Genomic DNA, 21,830 nt, shown 5'->3' with positions numbered 1-21,830 from the left:
ATATTAAATTCTGTCCATTTTGAATATATAACAGAAGGAGGAAGTTTGAGAGTTCACAAGGTTAATGCTGTATGGAATGAAATGATGGCTGAATCTGGATGTTCTGCTACAGATACCATGAGGCCTCCTCCCAGAAAGTAACAAGGAAAACAGGTCGTGAAGAGGATGTGTAGTGTCCCAGATAATCTTACGGACCCTGCTCAAGCTAGAAAACCTCCAAGGTCCCTTCCAACTCTGTTATTCTGTTCTGATCAGCTGCACTACCATATAGTGGCAGAGCATCACTCGAATGCACAGAAGAGACACCTGGCTCAATTCTGCATCAGAGTTAAAAGCCTCTTTGAAAATCTCTGCATAGCCTTCTATACATGCCGGGCAGATGGAAAGGAATATATGACACTAGTGTCGCTATGCATTGTACAGGTTGCATTTCTCACAAGGGGAAGTCTCCATCAAACTGTTTATTGTCAACTGCAGTCCCATGAAGCTGACTGAACAGAAGATAAAGTATCTTTGGATGATGCAAAAGTTGGTTTATTTCTATGGAGGTAACATCAGAACCAAAAGCTTAAAATTCTGTATAGTGCATTTAATCCTTTTAGAGGCTGTTAAGTACAGAACATAGTCATTTCAACTGAGGTGAGGTTTCAACTGTTTTACTAAAACCTAGGGATGTTAAACTATTTCATCTGAACCTTATTTCAGAGTAAATCAACATGGTCCAGATTAATGGACCTAGTACATGCTGAAATACGGTTTTTAATCTTTTCTAGTTTCTAAATTGTCCTTCTCATCTCAAACATGTATGCTGTATACAACTGAACATCTGTGATAAAAACATGTTAGTATAAAATAGTTTTTAAAATAAAATCTTAAGAAAATATGTACAAAATAAATGTTTAGAAATGCATTGAGAGATTTTTTTTAAAAAAAATGCAGATTAAAACAGAAAGGAGACAGATTGTACTTAATGAAAGAACATCTGCCAAATGAATAAATTACTTTTGCCTTCCATGCTAAAACCATCTGCCCTAATTAGGAAGTTATGATCATTAAAAAAGCAGCAACAGGTAGAAGCACATTTAGCAAATGTAAATTTACCTTTTTTGGTTTCATGTTTGCCTGTCTACAGAATTTTCTAACTAACAAATATACATGAGACAACTAAAATAAACCCAAAGAGGAAATTCCCAAGCCATGGCCAACTATTTAAAAAACTTCCACAGTTTTGATTTCTGCAATCAAAACAGGTTATAGCAGTAGACCAGAAAGCTTTCTAAAAATAATCTTAATACTCCAGTTTCTTCCATCTGACTTTATAGTTTTCGATTGCTAGTCTTCTTTGTAAAGCAGTATTATTGTGTTATTGATCTACCATTCTTCTGTTTTATTTTCTCTATAGTTTTTAATTCTTCTGGCATGTTTACAGTTACTTGCTCCATAGTAACAGTATGTTCCAGAAGAGGCATTTAGTGATCAGACCCTTTGCCAGAATGTGCTTGGATTCAGTACATGCATACATATTGCTTTTGATATTTGCACTTGAAAATTATCCATTTTTAATATAATCTGTGGAATAAGTGGAAAGTGGTTGATGAGCATAAATTTAAGTGTTGCTGCTTTGTCAGTTGCCAGATCTGAGGAAAGTACTGGCTGCGATTAATGTTGCAGGGAAAATCCAATTTGTGTTGATGCACAAATTCCTTGGAGTTGTTCATAGCAGTCCATTCTCATAATTGCACTCAAGCTATGAATACTGACTGCATCCTCATGGCTGTTGGACTCTAGCCATGAATCTTATTTGTAATCACCGTGGCTTGCAGAAGTAGGTACTCAAAATTAAATACATAACAGTAATAGGAGATTCTCTTTCCGTGCCAAAGCTGTTCTGAAAAAGAGTTTAATTTTCTTGACCTTTTGAGTGTGCTTCTCTTCCAACACTTTTTGCAAAATATCATGGAATTTTCTTGTCTGCTCAAATGCTCTACAATATTTCTCAGTAAAGTAGGTACTCCAAAAAATAAAACAAAACAAAAAACCCACAGAGATTAAATATTTAAACAGATCTTGTATGTATTTTGAAAAGTAGCTTGCCTAATGTTAATTCATATGAAAGATCTTTCTCTTTTATTTCTGCACTGGGTAAACTTTCCTGAACATGCAATATCTGGAACATCGTAAAACAGACAGACAGACAGACCAAATGACCCAGTTTAATCTGATTTGATTCACAAAGTCAGTTTGATTCAGAAACAGTTGAATAAACATCAGATTAAACTTTTGACTTGCAGCTTTGCCCTGTGCTGATAAGTGCAGGGCTCAGAAGAGATTTTTCCAGATTTTTTTTTTAGTAGAAAACTCTTTTTTGACCTTAATCATGTGGTCATCTGTTTCATGAGGTGAGAAGAATAGGCAACCCTATCTTCTAAAATCAAGGTTGAGAGTCATTCTTGGAAATCTGGCAGCTAAATCAGCTGATTTGCTTGACCCACCTGACTACTGACAGGCTTTATGATTTTACCCAAGCACATATTGTGTATCCTTCCAACTATTAGCTGGGCAGAAGAAATTAAAACCAGAATGAAATAAGTTGAAAGGACATTTGGAACAACACTTATTTGTGGCTTTCTCTATGCAAGGAAGGAAGGAAAAGAGCGAGGCAGAGAGAAAAGTATGTTTTATATGCCAGTAATAAGCTTCTTAGTGTTATAATGAGATAATGTATTCTTGCAATCATCTAGTCATTTCTTTAGCTATTATTTCACCCGCCACTATTTAGAAATGCACTTGAACGCTGAACGCCAGGGTGGGGGGAAAAACTGTAGCCTTCATTAACATTTTCCTAGGATACACAATAAATTGCTCTTTAGCCTTACTAGCGACATACCTAACAGCCAACGACTGAGATAACAGCACTGCTATAGGAAAGCTATATGTGCTGGCCATCATTTGCACACCTAGGTCAATAACAGCTTTGAAGGGCCAACAATAATATTAGATGGTAGACTATGCTGGTAGAAATTGTAAAAAGAACAACAAAGCAGGAAACAGAGTGGGAGATGAGATGAAGAAAAGGGATTCCCCAATTTTGTCTATAGAGATTCTCAATCATCCAGGCCATGGTTGTCCCAAAGATGCTTTTCCAAACTGGACTTTCTTGGTTGAAAGCATTTAGCTTCTATTCAAAAAAGCTGAAGATGCTACTTGGATGAGAAGCAAATCGTTTTCAAAGAAAAAAAAAAAGGCAAGGAAGTCCAGTTGTCTCTTACAAAAGCACCTTTGAGACATTCCTCACTACAGGCAAAAAAAACAAAAAACAGATCCAACAGGGTAGCCAGTTCTTGGTTTTCTAAGATCATTTAGTGATGACCTATAAAGCCCTAAATGGCTTGGGTCCGGATTATCTGAGAGAACACCTGCTGCCGGCATCAACTTCCCATCGTCCTGTGTGCTCCCACAGGGAGGGCCTTCTTAGGGTACCGCCGGTGAAGGATTGCCGGCGGGTGACTCCCAGAGAGAGGGCCTTCTCTGTGGGCGCACCTGCCCTCTGGAACCAACTACCCATGGAACTTAGGACTGCCTCCGACCTCCGCTCATTCCGCCGGGACCTGAAAACTTGGCTCTTTGAGCTGTCGGGCCTAGACTGAGGGGTTTTTAATTGGGTTTTAATGTTTTAATTTTTAAATTTTGGGCTCTAAATTCAATTAATTGTTTTAATTAACTGTTTTAAATCTTCTAATTTTTGTATGGTATGATTTTAACTGCCCTGTAAACCGCCCTGAGTCCTACGAGAATAGGGCGGTATATAAATCAAAATAATAAATAAATAAATAAATAAATAAATAAATAAATTTTAAGGCAGAAAAAAAACAGCAGCCTAGACTTCCACTATGCTTCACTTCAGACCACTGTTGTACATAACCTGATCAAATTACTGGAGGAGGACTTTTGTAACCAGCTGAGTACACTAGTAATATAATTTTGTGACTTTATTTTCCATTCCACGCTGACCTCGTACAGTAGGTCAACTCTAATTGCAACAAGTCTACCTTTGTTTCATTTATATAATTTTAAGCCTTAAATATTCCAAATATTCCTTTGCTGAATATGGTTCTGGGCTCCCTTAATTAAAATTTACTTTAGCCATATATCCTCATTTTGCCTAGTGTCAGACTCTGTCTCTCTGCCCAGAACCAATTTACCTTTCTCTGCCAGAGTCACATTGTGTATTTTTGCCCAGAGTTTATCTGCCAGTTCACCTATTTCATACTGTTAGATAGTTCCAAGTCCGCAATAAAAACCCACAATCGGTTTAGAATTTGATATGAGCATTCTTCATAGTAAAGGTTGCTAACCCATTTATCTCTATCACTTTATGTTTTATTGTATTCCAAAACACAAACTTACTGGCATTTTTGAGGCCACTATTTTAAGTTGCTTGGATTGATTAGCCTCCTCATAGAGATGGCTTGCTTGATAGTTTCACCCTATATGCAGCTGAAAAACATTTATATCAATTAACTTTTTTCCCTATGCTATACTTTGGCCAAGGAAACTCCATTTTTATCAGTCTTGTCTACACATTGGCATTGAACTATTTCTGGAGTAATCTCTACCTGTTTGACACATTTACCGTATGATGCTTTGGATTAGGCCACTGAACCAAATTAGAGGTTTCCAAATTCTCCTAGTAGAAAATTAATAATCCATCTTTCAAAGTCCTTGTTGCTTCTCAAAATTATGTTCTTGATGTGTCTCAAGAACATAGTCGAAAGTGAAGGTGGTCTCTTTTCTGACTGGAAGTCATAACAAAAACTCTGCTCGGGGAATGCTTCGACTGGAAGGACCAAAACCATTCAAATCTGTATTTTTGAAGATGTTAATTTGCATGAATGCAATACTTAAATGTTAGATTTTGTTACAGATGTCAACCTGTTACTATATCATTCTTTTAAATTAGATCTTTTTTTTTCCTTATAGGGATACGATGATAGATATGGGGGTGAATATGATGAACCAAGCTATGAAGCCTATGATAACAGCTATACTACACAAACACAGAAGTAAGTACTCTTTATTTTAATGACAAACTGCCCATGGGTTTCTTTACTTTTCTAACTCTTAACTTCACCACAGGTTATTGCTGGAATAATATCTTAACATATCTCAGTTATTACAATATATTTTTCAACAATATTAAAATTATCAAATTTTGTAGTGCAATGACTGTCTAAAATGGAAGCAAATTACTTTTTTTTCCCCAAAAGGAGAGGTCTTTGACTTGGTTGTAATGGACTACCATTTCTACCCAGATGCAGTCTCACATTTTTGCTTAAATCTCTTCCTGCTAAAAGACTATAAAGCAGCAGATGAGCAGATGCAAGAGCAATAAAACAAACAAAAAAACTACAACATTATAGTAGGCAAGAATATTTTATTGTTCTTTATAATTTTTTAACAGGCCAGTTTGGTCAAGTGGTTAAGGCATCAGGCTCGAAAGCAGGAGACAAAAGTGAGTTCAGATCTCAACCTCAGTTGGGTGACTTTGAGCTAGTCCTTCTCTTTCAGCCCAACCTATCTCACAGGATTGTTGTGGGGAAAATAGGAAGAGGAAGGTGTGTTGAATATGCTCACCACTTTGAGTTATTTGGAAAAAAATATTAAAGGCAGGTTATGAATTAGATAAATAAGTAATAAAATTTGAATTTGTAACAAATTACCGTAGTTCATGTAAGATACGGACTAAGACGTGATAGATATGCAAGACTAGCCACAAAACCTCACTCCCAGGCCCATGAAAATTATACACATTGGAAAGCAGGAACAGAATTAGCTTCAGTAACACCATGGGAATCTTGTAAGACCAGAGGCTCAGGATGGCTCACATAAGAAAGACTTTGAACAAAACTTGAGACGCAGGACAGGACAAAGCAAGCAAAACTCAAGAACTGATAAGGTAGTTTTCAACAGAAAGGGGTTTGTTGCTCAACAAGCGCAATACATTTGCTACTCAAGAAGATAACTGAGTCTTTTAAGGCAAGGTGTGTTAGAAGGTACCTAGCATTGAAAGGGCAAATAATTGTTTTGTATGTTCTGTAATGGATTGCGAGAATCACCTTGAAAGGCAGGAGGAAGAACCCCACCCCAGGCAACAGTTTGGTAAACAAAATTGGAGTCCAACCAGAAATGTAAATTGAGACAGCATCTCAAAGTTGATTTCTCTAGTACATATAGGTAGGGAAGGGAGGAATACTTTCGGACTTGAAAGATTCTATATAGCCTCACAAGAAAAGTAGCATTAGTATTCATGACTTCAGTCTCCTGCTCTGGACTGCTTCAAAGGGTTGACATCAATCTGTCATGTCTCAAGCTCTCTTTCTAGAGAGGTGGAGGATCCCACTTTGGCTTCTGGAGATGGCCTCTCATCCTAGGCCTCTCATCCTATCTGTTGAACACCTTGCTGTAATATTATTCCAACTGTTGCATTACATTGCTATTTTTTTCTCTGCAAGCACAAGTATATTAATCCTGCTCCTTGTCCTACTATAAAACAGTCACCCAGATTCTTTTATTTGCTATCCCTATAATTGTGAGCAATGTTTATTTGTTTTATTATTACATTTGTATATTACTTTTCCTGGAGAAACGTCAGGGTTTATACACTTGCGACCTCTCCTCCTTTCCCAACAAAAGCCTCGAGGAGTGTTAGGCTTAATAAATACGGCCTTGCCACAAATGGGCCACATAGATTTGGAGGGGAGGCGGGGGAGAAAAAAATGTGTATGACTATAACCTAGATGATCTTACTTTGGAGGAGTTGCCCGATCTGCCTAGAAAAATATTGGAGGCTGGAGCCTCACATAAAGGAGAAGGGGAAGAAGAGGTCATTAACTGAGATGACAAGGAGCACCTTTACACCCTGTAGTAAATGAATATTTTATGGCTGTCTATACAAGTAGTCCTCAAGATACGACCACAACTGAGCCCCAAATTTTCTGTTGCTAAGTGTGACAGTTGTCAAGTGAACTTTGTCCCCTTTTACTATCTTTCTTCCCACAGTTGTTAAGCAAACCACAGTAGTTGTTAAATGAGTAACACAGTTGTCAAGTGAATCTGGCTTCCCCATTGACTTTGCTGGTCAGAAGGTCGCAAAAGCTGATCACATGACCATGGGACACAGCAGCCGTCAACAATATGAACCAGTTGCCAAGTGTCTGAATTTTGATCAGGTGACCATGGGAATGTTGCAATGGTCATAAGTGTGAATAACAGCCATAAGTCACTTTTTCATTGCCATTGTAACTTTGAACGATCACTAAACGATCGGTTGTAAGTCGAGGACTACCTGCATCCACAATGAGTATCCATTTTCTGGGAGAATCCCCATCCCTCCAACTTGAAATGTGCCTGCCAACCTCCAACCTATTTGGAAAACTGATTAAAAGTAAGACAAATTTTCAGCTATAAATCTAGAACTGAAAGGAATCCTTGTTTCTCAAAGCACAGCAAGATGAACCGTAACAGACTTAACATAGGCAGGTGTTCAAAAATATGCCAAATGTAAGTCATTATCCAATGTTCAGAAAGGCCTGAGTTCACAGCAAAGAAGCCGGCAGATTCTTTAATCACCACTTTGGGCACTTTGCCAACTCATCACAGACTCCTATCCGACTCCTTAAGCAATCACAGAATTATGACAACGGAGTGGCTGGATAAAGAATTACAGACCCGTTGTGAGACCTGAATCATGCTACAGGCTGTATTTTGCCATAGTGAATGCGTAAATCTTCCAGAAAGGTGTGTTGTTGGCTCCTGACTTTCACACGTAATATGAGAGAAGGGAGCCAATAGCTGACAGAGGTGAGAACCTGACCATTTGTAACATTTAGGAAATGACTACATTAGGGGATGCCCGTGTGCAAAGCAGAGTGGAGATCTTTTTGAACAAAGAAATAAATAGGGACTTGTTGCTTTGTTAAAAGTAAAATATCCATCAAAAAAAGATGTAGATGGTTTCCCAGTATCATGGGGGCAATTGTCAGTTATTGAAATCACATATTAATAGCTATGTAATAGCTTGCTGTAGAATCCTCGCAGTAATATTCTCCGTAAAACTGAATCACATTGATTCAATAATTCAGCTTTATTGGAAGGCACAAGACAGCAGCCGACCATTGAGATTGAATTTACAATCAGTTATTGAGTTTGAGGGATTTGCTTCCCCAGTTATATTATTTCCATCCTGTCATTACGTGCGTGCCATTTGTTAGATGGTTGCACTTCAGGAGCTCCATTGCTTTAAGAAGTTTGAAATCTTCACTGAGGCAATAGGTATCTCTCACAGTTTGTTCATTTAGAGTCCAATAAAACTTTCATCTAAATCAGAAACAGAATCATTTCTACTACCAAATTAAGTGTGAAGTGAGTAGGTTGGTAGAATTTCAGCAGGCATGATTTTTTTTCCTTAGTTGCCAGCAGTATGGCACCATTTTTAAAAAATGTATTTGACATTTTTATAATTGTTTCAAGTTTGCTTGGAAATTGTTTTTATTTTTTACAGAGACAATCATCTTAAAGAAATGTTGTGCAGTAATAATTGGAGCATAGTCAGGAGATATCCGGATAAACTGTAAATAAGAAATTATAGCAGTCTGTAGTGGCAAAAAATTAGGAGTTTGGTGTAATTTTTCCGAGAAATGAATTTAACTAAAAGGTACAAGCTTTTATGGGATGCAGCTCATATATCAGATGCATATAGTGGCTATTCTCATCCCAGATTTAAATTGAGGTGCAGAGGGGAAATGAGGGGTAAGGCAAGGGAAAGAGAAAGAGATAGATGCTTACTCAGCTGCAAGTTACATGCAAGTCGAAAATGATCTCCCAAGTTATGATTAACTAGAGAATAGACCTTCGCCATGATGGATGACTGGATTCAGTTCAAATTGGGATTGATAATTGATGGTAGTTTTTGTTTAGTGACTACAATTTAGTTTGGCAACTCAGTTGTTAAGGGAAGCAGTCACTAAGTGAAACTGGGACAGTGCACAAAATCTTGCTTCAGCTTTTCTTTGCTTTACAGACCTACAAAGGGTAGACATGGCAGTCACTAAAGGAGTTCTGCATTTACCCTCTTTCAGTAGTGTGTATCCCTGCCAGGAAGTTGCATTACACTGGCAACCAAGAGTGTTCATTAGAACAGGGGGTGTCCAACCTTGGCAACTTTAAGACTTGTGGACTGCAACTCCCAGAATTCCCCAGCCAGCCACCCTGAGAGTTGAAGTCCGCAAGTCTTAAAGTGGCAAAGGTTGGCAAAGAAGGTCACATTGTTATATACAAGAGTTCTTTTGGCCTTCCATTGTTTACTTATAGTCAGAAATAGGGTTGGGAGGTGGGAACAGGGGAGTGACGGGAATTGCTGTGGGACCACCAGTGCACCTTTTGTACATAGAAATATCTCCAGTGCAAATTGTAAACCAGAAATTGATTTTGCCTTCTTTTTTTTTCTTTAATTTTTTTATGTAATTCTCTCACGTGCTATAAAACATTCTGAGGTGGTCTCTGAGATTTATTGTTTAGATGAAGATTGTATCCTCCTGATTCTTGGAGCAACAGATAATGCTCCTGTGCTTCACTGTGACAGATTACATCCCACCTACTTTGTTGCATATAAAAAAGGATAATGAAATTCTGCCTAGAGTGCTAGGTATATATATAAAGGTAAAGGTAAAGGTTCCCCCGCACATGCGTGCTATTCGTTTTATATATATATATATATACTGCCTTGTATGCAATCAGCCCAGGTTCGAATCTCAGAAGGGTATAGCTGACTGATGAAGACTAAAGAGTCAGAAATGCATCTCAGTTTCCCTTTAAATTCTTTGTTAGTAATTTACACAAATATATGAACTGTCCAGTGTGACTACAGCCTGTTCGATGGCCTTCAAGATAGGCTGAAAACAGGAAATAAAGATTTGCTCCATGTTTGGGGCCTAGCAAGGTAATCTAAATAGTTAACATTTGAAACATATCTTCCCTTGCAGAAAAAAGCTAACAAAAGCAAGAGAGACCTTGTGGCTTAGAGGCAAATAACACTGCCTTGTATGCAATCAGCCCAGGTTCGAATCTCAGAAGGGTATAGCTGACTGATGAAGACTAAAGAGTCAGAAATGCATCTCAGTTTCCCTTTAAATTCTTTGTTAGTAATTTACACAAATATATGAACTGTCCAGTGTGACTACAGCCTGTTCGATGGCCTTCAAGATAGGCTGAAAACAGGAAATAAAGATTTGCTCCATGTTTGGGGCCTAGCAAGGTAATCTAAATAGTTAACATTTGAAACATATATATATATATATATATATATATATATATATATATATATATATATATATATATATATATATATATATATATATATATATATATATATATATATATATATATATATATATATATATATATATATATATATATATATATATATATATAAATAAATAGGACCTGGCTCGCTACACAGGATCAACACTTTTTATTTTTCTCAATTTCTGTTGTCAAGCATTTCCTCGTATGAGTGGAAGTCAATATGAATTATGGAGATGATGAGATCTCTCGCTGATTCAAAATTCTAAGTAACTTCTAAATGTTTTTGCTTCAGAATTCTGGCTGTCTTCCCTACTGGTTTCAGTGCATTGTCTAGTGAATAGCTAGCTGTATATGAAACACATAGGTAATTGGGATTTAGTAGGGCTTCAGAAAAGCCTGTTAATTTCTTCCATTCATCAGTATTCTCAAGGTGAAAGCACCAGAGTGGCCGGCTGATATAAAATCTGGGATATAATAAACACCCACAATATCATTTAATGAAGTTTCACGTGATGACCCTGCCATACTTTAAATCAACTAATGGATGTCTTCAAATTTGGTACCTATAAAGGAGAATATTTGTAGCTCAGGGTTGAAAAGAGGGGTGCTTGATGCTCTCTGAGCTTGGTTGTTTTCTTGCAGACGTTTTGTTACCCAAACTAGATAACATCGTCAGTACGTACTGCAGCACTGATGATATTACCTAATTTGGGTGATGAAAAGTCTGCAAGAAAACAATCAAGCTCAGCGAGCACCAAGGACCTTTCAAATTTGGTTCAATAGATTTCTCTCTCAGTAAGTCAAACCAAAGCAGTCCCACTTCCAAAAACAGTATATTTTATACAATTGTTCTACAGTTGATCCAAGTGTGTCTCCATGATCAACTTGTGCAAACCTGCCACTGCTTCTCCTTAGAGAACTCCATAGAATCACAAACATCATCTCCATGTGTATAATTCTGAAGCATCGCAGTCAAGGGAGATTAGAGATGTGCTATGAGACTATCCAATGGCTGCTAGTACCATGGTTGTACAGACTCCATAAATTAGTTTCATAAATTAATTAAACTTTAGCCAAGTTTTTCTAACATTAAAAATGTCAAAGTTAATGTCACAGTTGTGGAAGTATGTTATAGTCCTTGTCACTGATTCTCAGAGGGAGTCAAATTGATTCAATGAATGACCACCATAACAAAATAGAAATTTATTTTTTTTATCATAGTATAGCATAGAGAGGGAGGTCTGCCAGGTTTTAGTTGACTTGAAGTTATGAAAGTTCACTGACACCAGAGAGGATAAAATCATGACTGGAAACTGAAAACTTTGGCTCAAAATTTCCAAGACGAACTTCAGCAAAGTCTTGAAATTAGGCATTAATGTGGATAGCACAGGTGTAGCATTTTGAGATTTGCCTCCAGAACGATTTGCAGGCAAATAACTGTTTTAAAAGAACAGGATTCATATTTGTGCCAGTAATGCCATGCAGTTGCTCAAACCAACAACAACAACACCCCAACCCTGTTGGTTAAGCTGCAACAATAGAAGCATAATGTGCAAATTAGCGGGAAAGAATCATTCTTCTCCATTCCATGGTCATCATGCCATATCTGGAGTATTACCTCTCATTTTGGATACCACATTTCATCCTTGTGTTTGGATAAGAAAGGAATACAACCATTCTGGAAAGAAAGACTTAAAGGAAAGAGTAGGCTTAAGAGAAGTTTAAGGGACAGCCATTTTATCCCAGGGCTCTACATGGTATAAACTGGCAAAGGTGCCATTCCCACGAGTAAGTTGTTAATGACATCAGCAGCCACCAGTGCTGCCTTTCTCTGGCGATCCTCTGAACACACATCAAAGATTAGCACATTGATCAAATGTGACATCTAGAGTGAGAGGTAGTAATTCCAAGAGTGGCATGGGATGGAGAGAAATTGCTCTTTTTCTCCACAATCTGGACGCTATGCTTCCATTGCTACAGCCACTGTGCCTGCTCTTTACCCTGCCATACCATCAGTAAGGTGTCAGAACCCATTATAACTGCTCTTCCAACCCCAGCCCCATTAATCTCTTTTTTTGCCGCCCTCCTCCTCACTTCAACAGAGAGGGAAATGGATACTAACATCTGAAGAGGTGAAGGCTGCCGATTTGACTTATTCTGCTCCATCTCTTCCCATCACTTTAAAGGCTCCTCAGTTCCCTGCACTTCCCTGACCCCAAAAGTCTGAATAGGAGAAGTTCCTTCATGATGGGAAAAATCTCTTGGGTTTTAGCTGAAGCGTGGGAAGTTGAGGGGGTGTGGGGTTGGGAAGGGATTTGTGTTAATGAAACACAGGCTACTTGTAGCCAAAACATATCTTTTTCAATCCAATTAAAAGGGAGAGGGGGGGAAAACCCCACAGAACACATTTTTAGCACACCATTGATTTCAAGATTTTGAATCAGAATGGGATGGTACCCGGCTGTTTGTTTATGTTTTGAGCATATACAGGTAGTCTTCAACTTCCAACAGTTCATTTAGTGACTGTTCGAAGTTACATGACTTAATGACCAGTGATAAGATTGAAATACCTGAACAACCGATTCTCTTATTGGATGCAGGCCTGGGCCTCTGAGGCCTAGAACAGACTTCCAAATTTAGCTACCGGTTCTGCTGAACTGGTGCGAACTGTCTGAATCCCATGACTGCTTATGAACATTTTTCACACTTATGACAATTGCAGCATCGCTGTGGCCACATGATTTACATTCGAATGCTTGCCAACTGGTTCAGATGAATGACAGTCCAGTGTCCCGGGGACAGGACACCTTTTGCAACCTTCTAACAAGCGAAGTCAATGGGGAAGCCAGATTCACTTAACAACCATGTTACTAATTTAACAACAGCAGTGATTCACTTGACAAATGTGGCCAGAAAAGTCATAAAATGGGGCAAAATTCACTTAACAGATTTCTCACTTAGCAATATAAATTCTAGGCTCCATTGTGGTCGTAAGTCGAGGACCAACTGTAATAGTCTTACTGCAAGGACTATTAGCTAGTTGCTCAGGCAAATATTAGCAGATAGACTTCATTTGTTTTCAGCATAGTATGTAAGATAACAGCATTTTACAGATAACAGATGGCATCATCTATACCAGGGGTAGGCAACCTTGGCTCTTTCATGACTCATGGCTGCATGGCTGGCTCAGGAATTCTGGGAGTTGAAGTCCACGAGTCATAAAAGAGCCAAGGTTGCCTACCCCTGATCTATACAACATTGATAACATAGCATGCTTGCTACTTACTTTGCCCCCTTTTTATTGTGTGGAGCATGGAATTGATTTATACATTGCTACATTTCATTTTGGGGTTCATATTGATACTTGTTTCTTCATCGATAAAAATTTCCATGTATTTTATTCTGAGGCTATTGAATGAATCAAATTAGCAAGCCTAAAAAGCTGGCAGGTTTCAGAGCAATCCGTATATGGTGTTCATCATCCAAAACTCTTTTCGAGTGCCATTTACGGTATTTTTTTTTACTTTTTTACAGTTCAGTGAATAGAGCTACAGCAGGCATGCTACCTCTGAAGTAAATAAAAGTTATTTTCCCTTATAATCACTTATGCCATGGAAGATTTCTTTCCATTATACATCTCCAATATTTTATATGACAGCCTCGATAATAAAGTGTCTCAGGTTCTATACATTTCCCTTTCCACATCTCTGCATTAGGTTTTTATATACAGATGGGCTAATCACATCTCCATTTAAAGTGGTTTTAATATGCATGTATTTATATCCACTTTGGGATTTAGCAGACATGATACATTAGGGCTGCATGAAGCTTTGAGTGGGTGATTAGATTTGGAGAGGCTTCAATTGAATCTCCCCTTTAAATCGAGGTGAGGTGTCAAAGTAAAACAAGTGCTTCTGAATTGCTTTGGAGCATTTCAAAAATTATTCCACGGTCTTCTGGTTGTTTTCTGGCTTTGCAGCCTCAAACATTGTGTAGTTCTCTCTCTCTCCCTCCCTCCCTCCCTCCCTCCCTTCTGATTACAGGTATCCTCGACTTACAACAATTCATTTAGTGACCTTTCAAAGTTACAACAGCACTGAAAAAAGTGACAAATGACTGTTTTTCACAGTTATGACCGTTGCAGCATCCCCATGGTCATGTGATCAAAATTAAGATGTTTGGCAACTGGTTTGTATGTATTTATGGTTGCAGTGCCCCTGGGGTCATGTGATCACCTTTTGCGACCTTCTGACAAGCAAGGTCAATGGGGAAGCCACATTCACTCAACAACTATGTTACTAAATGAACAACTGAAGTGATTCGCTTAACGAATGTGGCAAGAAAGGTTGTGAAATGGGACAAAGCTCACTTAGCAAATGTCTCCCTTAGGAACAGAAATTTTGGACTCACTTGTGTCTGTAAGTCAAGGACTACCTACATTTGTGTGTTTCAGGGACTATAGTTTGTTTTTGTTCCTTCTGCTAGAATTAATGTTAGACGGGTATTTTAGTGGGTGAGAGCAAGAAAGATAGATTTACCCTGCAGCCCTTCGCTCTTTCTTAGGTAATCCTTTTCCTTTCCTTTTTTTTAATTTATCCTTTCTTAACTGTCTTTTTTCCCTGACTTTTAGTTTTTATGTCCAGTCTGTCTTCTGGTTTTCATCTGTTTCAGATGCTACCCCCATTTCCATTCATTTTATTCCCCTGTCAAAAAAAAAATATTTTTTAAAAAAATCCTCAGTGTTTCTTTTGCTGCATGTCTGTCTCTATCTCATCTCGTATTGAATCTATTTTGCTACATGAGTGGATCTAAGATAGAATAGCACAGACCTTTACTATACTTCTTCTATTCTTAAAGAAAAGGAAACGACAGGGAAAGTAAACGCTGGTAGACAGTATAGGACAGACATGTCAAACACAAGGCCCGGGGGCCAGATCCGGCCCGTGAAGTGGTTTCATGCGGCCTGCGAAGCCATCCTGGAAACAGTGAGGGAACGGCCCCCACTGCCTTGGCCCTGGCCCAGAGACCCTCCTTCCACCAGAGACCCTCAGATCTGTCCCACTCCTGCCCGGGCCCCCATAGGCACCCTTCATTCGAACGATGTAGAGCTGGCCATGCCCACCCAGTAGGCCACGCCCACCCTGGCCATACCCACCCAGTAGGCCACGCCCACCCTGGCCATACCCACCCGGCCCCTTGAGGGCAACCGCAGTGCTGATGCGGCCCTCAATGAAATTGAGTTTGACACCCCTGGTATAGGAGACACACAAGAGAATTAGCAGACTTCCTTTTGTTAAGCAAACATTCATCTAGCAAAAGGAAGTCATGGATGGTGATGGTGATGATGATGATAATGATGATGGTGATAGTATAGTAGCAACAGAACAGAACAGAATAACAGAGTTGGAAGGGACTTTGGAGGTCTTCTAGTCCAACCTCCTACTCATGCAAGAATCCCTATACCAGGGGTAGGCAACCTCGGCTCTTTTATGACTCATAGACTTCAACTCCCAGAATTCCTGAGTCAGCATAGCTGACAATTCTGGGAGTTGAAGTCCACGAGTCATAAAAGAGCCGAGGTTGCCTACCCCTGCCCTATACCATTTCAGACAAATGGTTGTCAAATCTCTGCTTAAAAACCTCCAGTGAGGGAGCACCCACATATTCTGGAGGTGAGTCGTTCCTCTGATTAATTGCTCTAACTGTCAGGAAATTTCTCCTGAGTAATAATAGAGCAATTGTCCCTTCTTACCATCTTTTCTAATATCTAAGGACAATTAGCTGCTATGGAGAAGTAAGAGAGAAATAATTTAATCAATGAAAGGAAAAATGGCAGGTGGGTGACATTAACAGTTTTGTTCTGTGCTTCTTTTTCAAACATTAGAACAGTGATGCAAGCTTAGTCCCAATTCTACTCAATAACAGTAGATTTTCTATACAATTACCCATTTGCCCAAAGAGATCACACCTGATGAACTAGAAGTAATTCCTTAACCTAAGAATATAAACACTATTTACAATAATATAAACTGCTGGATTAGACTCCTGGCTATCCAGTCCAGCAGTCTGTCTCATAGTGGTCAACCAACTGCACAAGGACACCTAGCAATCTCCCAGCAGATGACCTTCAAAGGTAGTCATGCTGCCATCCCGGTTAATAGACATTGATTCCCATGATGTTCATGAATTGATCCAGCCCTTTTTTGAAGCCAACCAAGCTGGTCGCCACCACCACAGCTCACGGCAGGAAATTCCAAACCATGTTTCCTTTTGTTTGTCTTATTTGTCTCAGTAATCAGTTTCATTGAGTGACCTGTGATTCTTGTAGTTTGAAAAGGAGAACATAAGTTTTACTTATGCACTTTGCCACATCAAAAATAATGATGTATGTCTTAATCATGTCCCCCCTCATTCACCTCCTTTCTAAACCATGGCCTCCAAACGTGGCAACTTTAAGAGTTGTAGACTTGGCTGGCTGAGGAATTCTGGGAGTTGAAGTCCACAAGTCTTAAAGTTGCCAACTTTGGAGATTCTTGGTTTAGAAAGGAAGTGAATGAGAGGAGACAGTTTTTCTAAACTAAAAAGCCCCCAGTGCAACCAGCTTTCCTCCGAGGGAAATTGTTCCAGCCCCTTAATTATCTTAGTTACCCTGTTCTTAATCTTCTCTAGCTCCTTCTAACTCAGTGGCTCTCAACCTTTTCTATACATCTCACTCCTAGAATGCTTCTGATATATTCTTGCACCCCTTACAAAAGTTCAAAATAACAGCAACAAATTATGCATATATGCTATAATTTTGAAAATCAAGTTTTTGCATCTCCTGGAATATTATCTTGCACCTGCGGGGGGGGCAAGCACCCCCAGTTGGGAACCCCTGTTCTAACTATATCCCTTTTTAGGTGTGGTGGCCAAAACTTCACACAATATTCCAGATTCAGTCACACCACTGATTTATATAAAGGTATTATATTGGCATCTTTCTAAAAGAACTGTGCAATTCTTTGGACACGTGTCCAGAAAAAAATGCTTGGTAGTGTGTTTGCAGTTGTCTGCAATTTTTACTCAGAAGTATCTATTTGGAATTGAATCTGAACATTACACAGCTCTACTTTATAATTCCAAAGGATTGGTTATGGTTATCCATTGGTGAGTAAAAGATCATTTACACCTGCATTGCTTTAACAGAGCAGGAATCATAGACTAAGCGTACATTTATTCATTGATACACAATATCCATACTGCTGTGATAATATGAATTAATCATGCTCTTCACACAGAAATTAATAAGAGGCTCCACCATAGTTTTTGTTAAAATAAGACTGAACAAAGGTTAGCAAAAGAGATGATTAGTATTGTTGTACAAAATTATTGTGCAAAACTTTTCTTTCAGATGACATATTTTAACAGAAATTTGACATATGGTATGTTTGTGTATATACTTTAGGCTGTTCATGTCTCAGATATGCAATTTACATGAGCCTCAGAAAAAGAGTAAGATGGGGTAAGCAGAATAATAGAATAACAGCGTTGGAAGGGACCTTGGAGGTCTTCTAGCCTTCTGCTGGCCTTCTAGCCCTCTAACCCTCTGCTCAATGGCTGTCCAGTCTCCAATTAAAAGCCTCCAGTGTCGGAGCAAAAGAAATGAAAGAGGGAACTATGAGAAAGAAAGAAAAAGAAAAGGAAATCTAACCAAATCTAACTTTACCAACACCATTCACTTTGTCTCTCTACACTTTTTCTGTTCTTATGAACCATCTTTGCTCCTGTCATTGCTGTACCCCTAAAAGTTGTCGTTTCATGGGAAACATGCTTTCTTTTGCAATTGTTCTACATACATTCCATCTCATTTCTTTCTTTTATTCCTTTTTCTTTCATACCCATTTTCTCAGTGCCCACGCTTAACAATATCAAAAAGTTGTATTCCTGCCTTAGATACAAAGCGAATTGTGTGACCTTGGACCAGTCACTGTCTCGCAGCCCCAGGAAGGAGGCAATGGCAAGCTACTTCTGAAGAAACTTTGCCAAGAAAACGGCAGGAACTAGCCCAGCCAGTCACCAGGAGACAAGATTGATTGGAAAGCATTTTAAAAAATGGAGTTGTCCTATCAATTCCTTTTGCCTGTTATTGTTATTAGATTTTTATCCTGCCCTTTTCAATATCTGGTCAACTCAAGGTAGCAACCATACCTAATTCTCCTGCTTCCTATTTTCCCCACAACAACAACATTGTGAGGTAGATTGTGCTGATACAGAACAACTGACCCAAAGTCATACTGCTGGTTTCATGCCTAAGAAAGGCCTAGAACTCACTGTCACCTGGTTTCTAGGCCACCACCTTCACTGTTCCACCAAAGTGGCTCTGATATTGCTAGCATTTTTTTCTCACATGCATTAATAAAAATTGAAGGTACTTTAAATCCATGTTGGGATTTGGAGCCATGGATTTTCCATCAGGTTAATGATGTAGACCACTAGTTTTAAAATAATTCTAAATCTAATCTAAAGCAGAGTCACATTTTTAATCCATTTATTCCACTATGTAAGTAGTTCAACATGTATAACTTGAGTTAACCTATTATCAAGTACATAAAAATAATTATGATTTCTTGGTCTTTCTGTAAAGAAATTTCTGTGAGTAGTTGAGATCTTACATATTATGAGTTACTGAGTTGTGCTATCTTGCTGAGATCCATTAGTCAGACTTTTTTTCACACAAAACATTTGCAGTATATGTGTACAGACAACAATGTGTGTTTTCCCAATAAAAGCAAGGAACAGTAACAAGACTCCAAATACTATACAATTACAATTGTAGCACTTTATTTTGATTGTAATTACTCAATAAATAACAGTGATTCAGGAAGTTTCACGTACAAATAAAGCCAGATAGAGTGGGCATTTGTTTCAGAAAACAAAAAAACAATTTAATGTAATAAACATTAAACTTTGCTTATTATAGTTTGTGTCACCAACATGAGCTTTTGTAAAAGGCAGGCCTGGCAAACTGATGAAGATTAGCAGAGAGGAAGAATGACAGGACATATCACTCTTGCTAGAGATAAGGGATGCTACTGTGAAAACTGTTTTTTTCTGCTATTTTTGATTCCCTTTAGTGATGCTTACAACCTTTCCAACATTATTAAAATGTAAGATTTGTACCCCCAAATTGTCCTTTGTGTTGCTGACACATTTGCCATGTTGTGGTGCTCAGATTTCTTCTACAATTTTTATTGGGAAATTTTGATTAGGAAGTTATTGCTAAGCATAAGATAATGATGGCAATGAATTTTATATCCTTCCAGTTCTTTACAGCTTGGAATCTAATGTGACCTTTTCCCATGGTGTCTGAAAAATCACTTGTGGCATGCAAATATCCCAAGACCTTCAAGGTCACATTTTACACCAGAAAGATGCACACCTCTAGATATTGTAACTGAGTTGTTCAAATTGGTAATTGACATTTTTAGTTCAGGTTAACTGAGAATGAAAAAAAAACGGATTACAATGTCCTGGCAAACTGGCAGTGAAGATATTTATTTATTTATTTATTTAGTTGCATTTGTATACCGCCCTTTCCCTGAGGACTCAGGGCGGTTTACAGGGAATTAAAAATCAAAACATACAAAAGTTAAAACCAGTTAAAAAGCATTAAATTCACCCTGTACACTAAAAACCCCAGTTAAAATTTTCTCCTCAGCCTGGGCCCGAGAGCTCAAAGAGCCAGGTCTTCAGGCCCCGGCGGAATGATCGGAGGTCGGGAGCAGTCCTCAGCTCCACCGGCAGCTGGTTCCAGAGGGCAGGCGCTCCCACTGAGAAGGCCCTATCCCTGGGTGTCACCCGCCGGCAATCTCTCACCGGCGGAACCCTGAGCAGACCCTCCCTGTGGGAGCGCACTGGGCGAAGGGCGTTTGATGCCGGCAGCAGGTGTTCCCTCAAATAACCCGGACCCAGGCCATGTAGGGCTTTATAGGTAATAACCAGCACCTTGAATTTCACCCGGAGGGCAACCGGAAGCCAATGCAGCTCGCGGAGTAGAGGTGTTACATGGGAGTATCGGGAAACCCCCATTACAACTCGCACGGCCGCATTCTGCACCAGTTGAAGCCTCCGAGTGGTCTTCAAGGGCAGCCCCATGTAGAGAGCGTTACAGTAGTCCAAACGGGAGGTCACAAGCGCATGATATAACATGTGCACTTCACACATTTCTCTTGAAATCTTCAAAGCACCATTGCTATAAGAATTCTTTTTTTTAAGAGACAAAGAGGGCCAATGGAACAGGCTGTTTTGTGTTCCCTTATTTTATAATTCAGCTAACGGTTCACCATCGTAGCTTTTATTAAAGGAGTGAGGGAGAAAAATAACAAGTTTTGATTCAACTGAGCCACTTTCCCTGTGCAGTAACTTTTTTATTCGCTGTCTAAATCTATTGCAGTCTGCCTGAATATTATGACTATGGTCATGGAACAAGTGAAGATGCCTATGACAGCTACGGTAAGGCTTGATCTATTTTTGGTAAATGTGTGAAATCAGAAAAGCAATCATTCAGTGACAACCCAAAATTACTTGTACGTTCTCCCTTCCTGCTTTCCCAGAGGGCAGGCTAAGCTGATTTATGTCATTCTGAAGTAAAATGTAACTTGTGGAATTGAGGTCACAAAACCAAGCAAATCCGTTTTGATCAGAGGTTTGCAATGACGTTAATCATAGGGGTAGGATCAGTTTTCAAAAGCAATGGTGAAAATGCTGATTAATGTCCAAATCTATTGCATGGTGACAAGCATCAGATTTAGTGATGTTACTGATGTAAATAGCAACTTTATATGTACCAGCTATCTCATATTCCTGTTCTCCATAGGAAGCAAGATTTCATGGGTTAGGAGGCTACAGCAATATTTTCTATTGTTGTTGCACTGGTTACCATGTAACTATGAACTACTTTCTATTTGAGCAAGATCTTGCTTTAGCTATATATTTCAGATAAAGTGGCCCGCTGGTTCCCCAACTAGTTTTCCTAATGCTACAAAACTATTCACTCTTTAGAACTGATAATAGTCAGAGAGGGGTTCAATCCAGCTGAGATTAAATATTTTAAATTCAATTGATTTCAGTACAAAAAATAAAAAGATTTAAGCATGAGCTTAATTCTCCCCTTGAAAATCGTCACTTCTAAAGCAATTCCTACACTGTTACTTTTTCCTTGCTTCCTGCAGCAAAGTTCTGCTTTCAGAGTAGTAAGAATTATCAAAGCTTCTACCACCCTTAGGAGTAGGTTTCTGAGGTGAATTTCATCTTCTGTGAGCTTGAGATTTTTCTCCAGTCTCAGCAGGGGAGATATGCAGTTACTCCTGCTTTCCCAACTATGACAGGATTATTGCAGCTTTAAAGTTCTTAACTTTGAATAGTTTGCGTGTTTCTGAGGTTGGGAAAAAAAATCCATGCAACATATTGCCAGTGTAAAATGCATTTTT

At 38.7% G+C, this 21,830-nt stretch overlaps 1 protein-coding gene across 1 annotated transcript in view; it reads left to right on the top strand.

The window, feature by feature from the left end:
* Positions 1 to 21,830, top strand: part of KHDRBS2 (KH RNA binding domain containing, signal transduction associated 2) — a gene marked incomplete at both ends in the record, with an annotated part of 414,751 nt that overhangs the window by 376,730 nt on the left and 16,191 nt on the right. Inside the window, 2 exons of the mRNA XM_081316505.1 lie at positions 4,981 to 5,063; positions 20,795 to 20,853. Of these exons, the coding sequence (XP_081172631.1) occupies positions 4,981 to 5,063; positions 20,795 to 20,853 (142 nt within the window). The remainder of the gene's footprint in view (positions 1 to 4,980; positions 5,064 to 20,794; positions 20,854 to 21,830) is intronic.

This window comes from Vipera berus, assembly GCF_964194415.1.
Source record: "Vipera berus genome assembly, chromosome: 1".
Lineage (NCBI taxonomy): Eukaryota > Metazoa > Chordata > Lepidosauria > Squamata > Viperidae > Vipera > Vipera berus.
The sequence above is the reverse complement of the archived record's forward strand: the minus strand, read 5'-3'. Positions and strand labels throughout refer to the sequence as shown.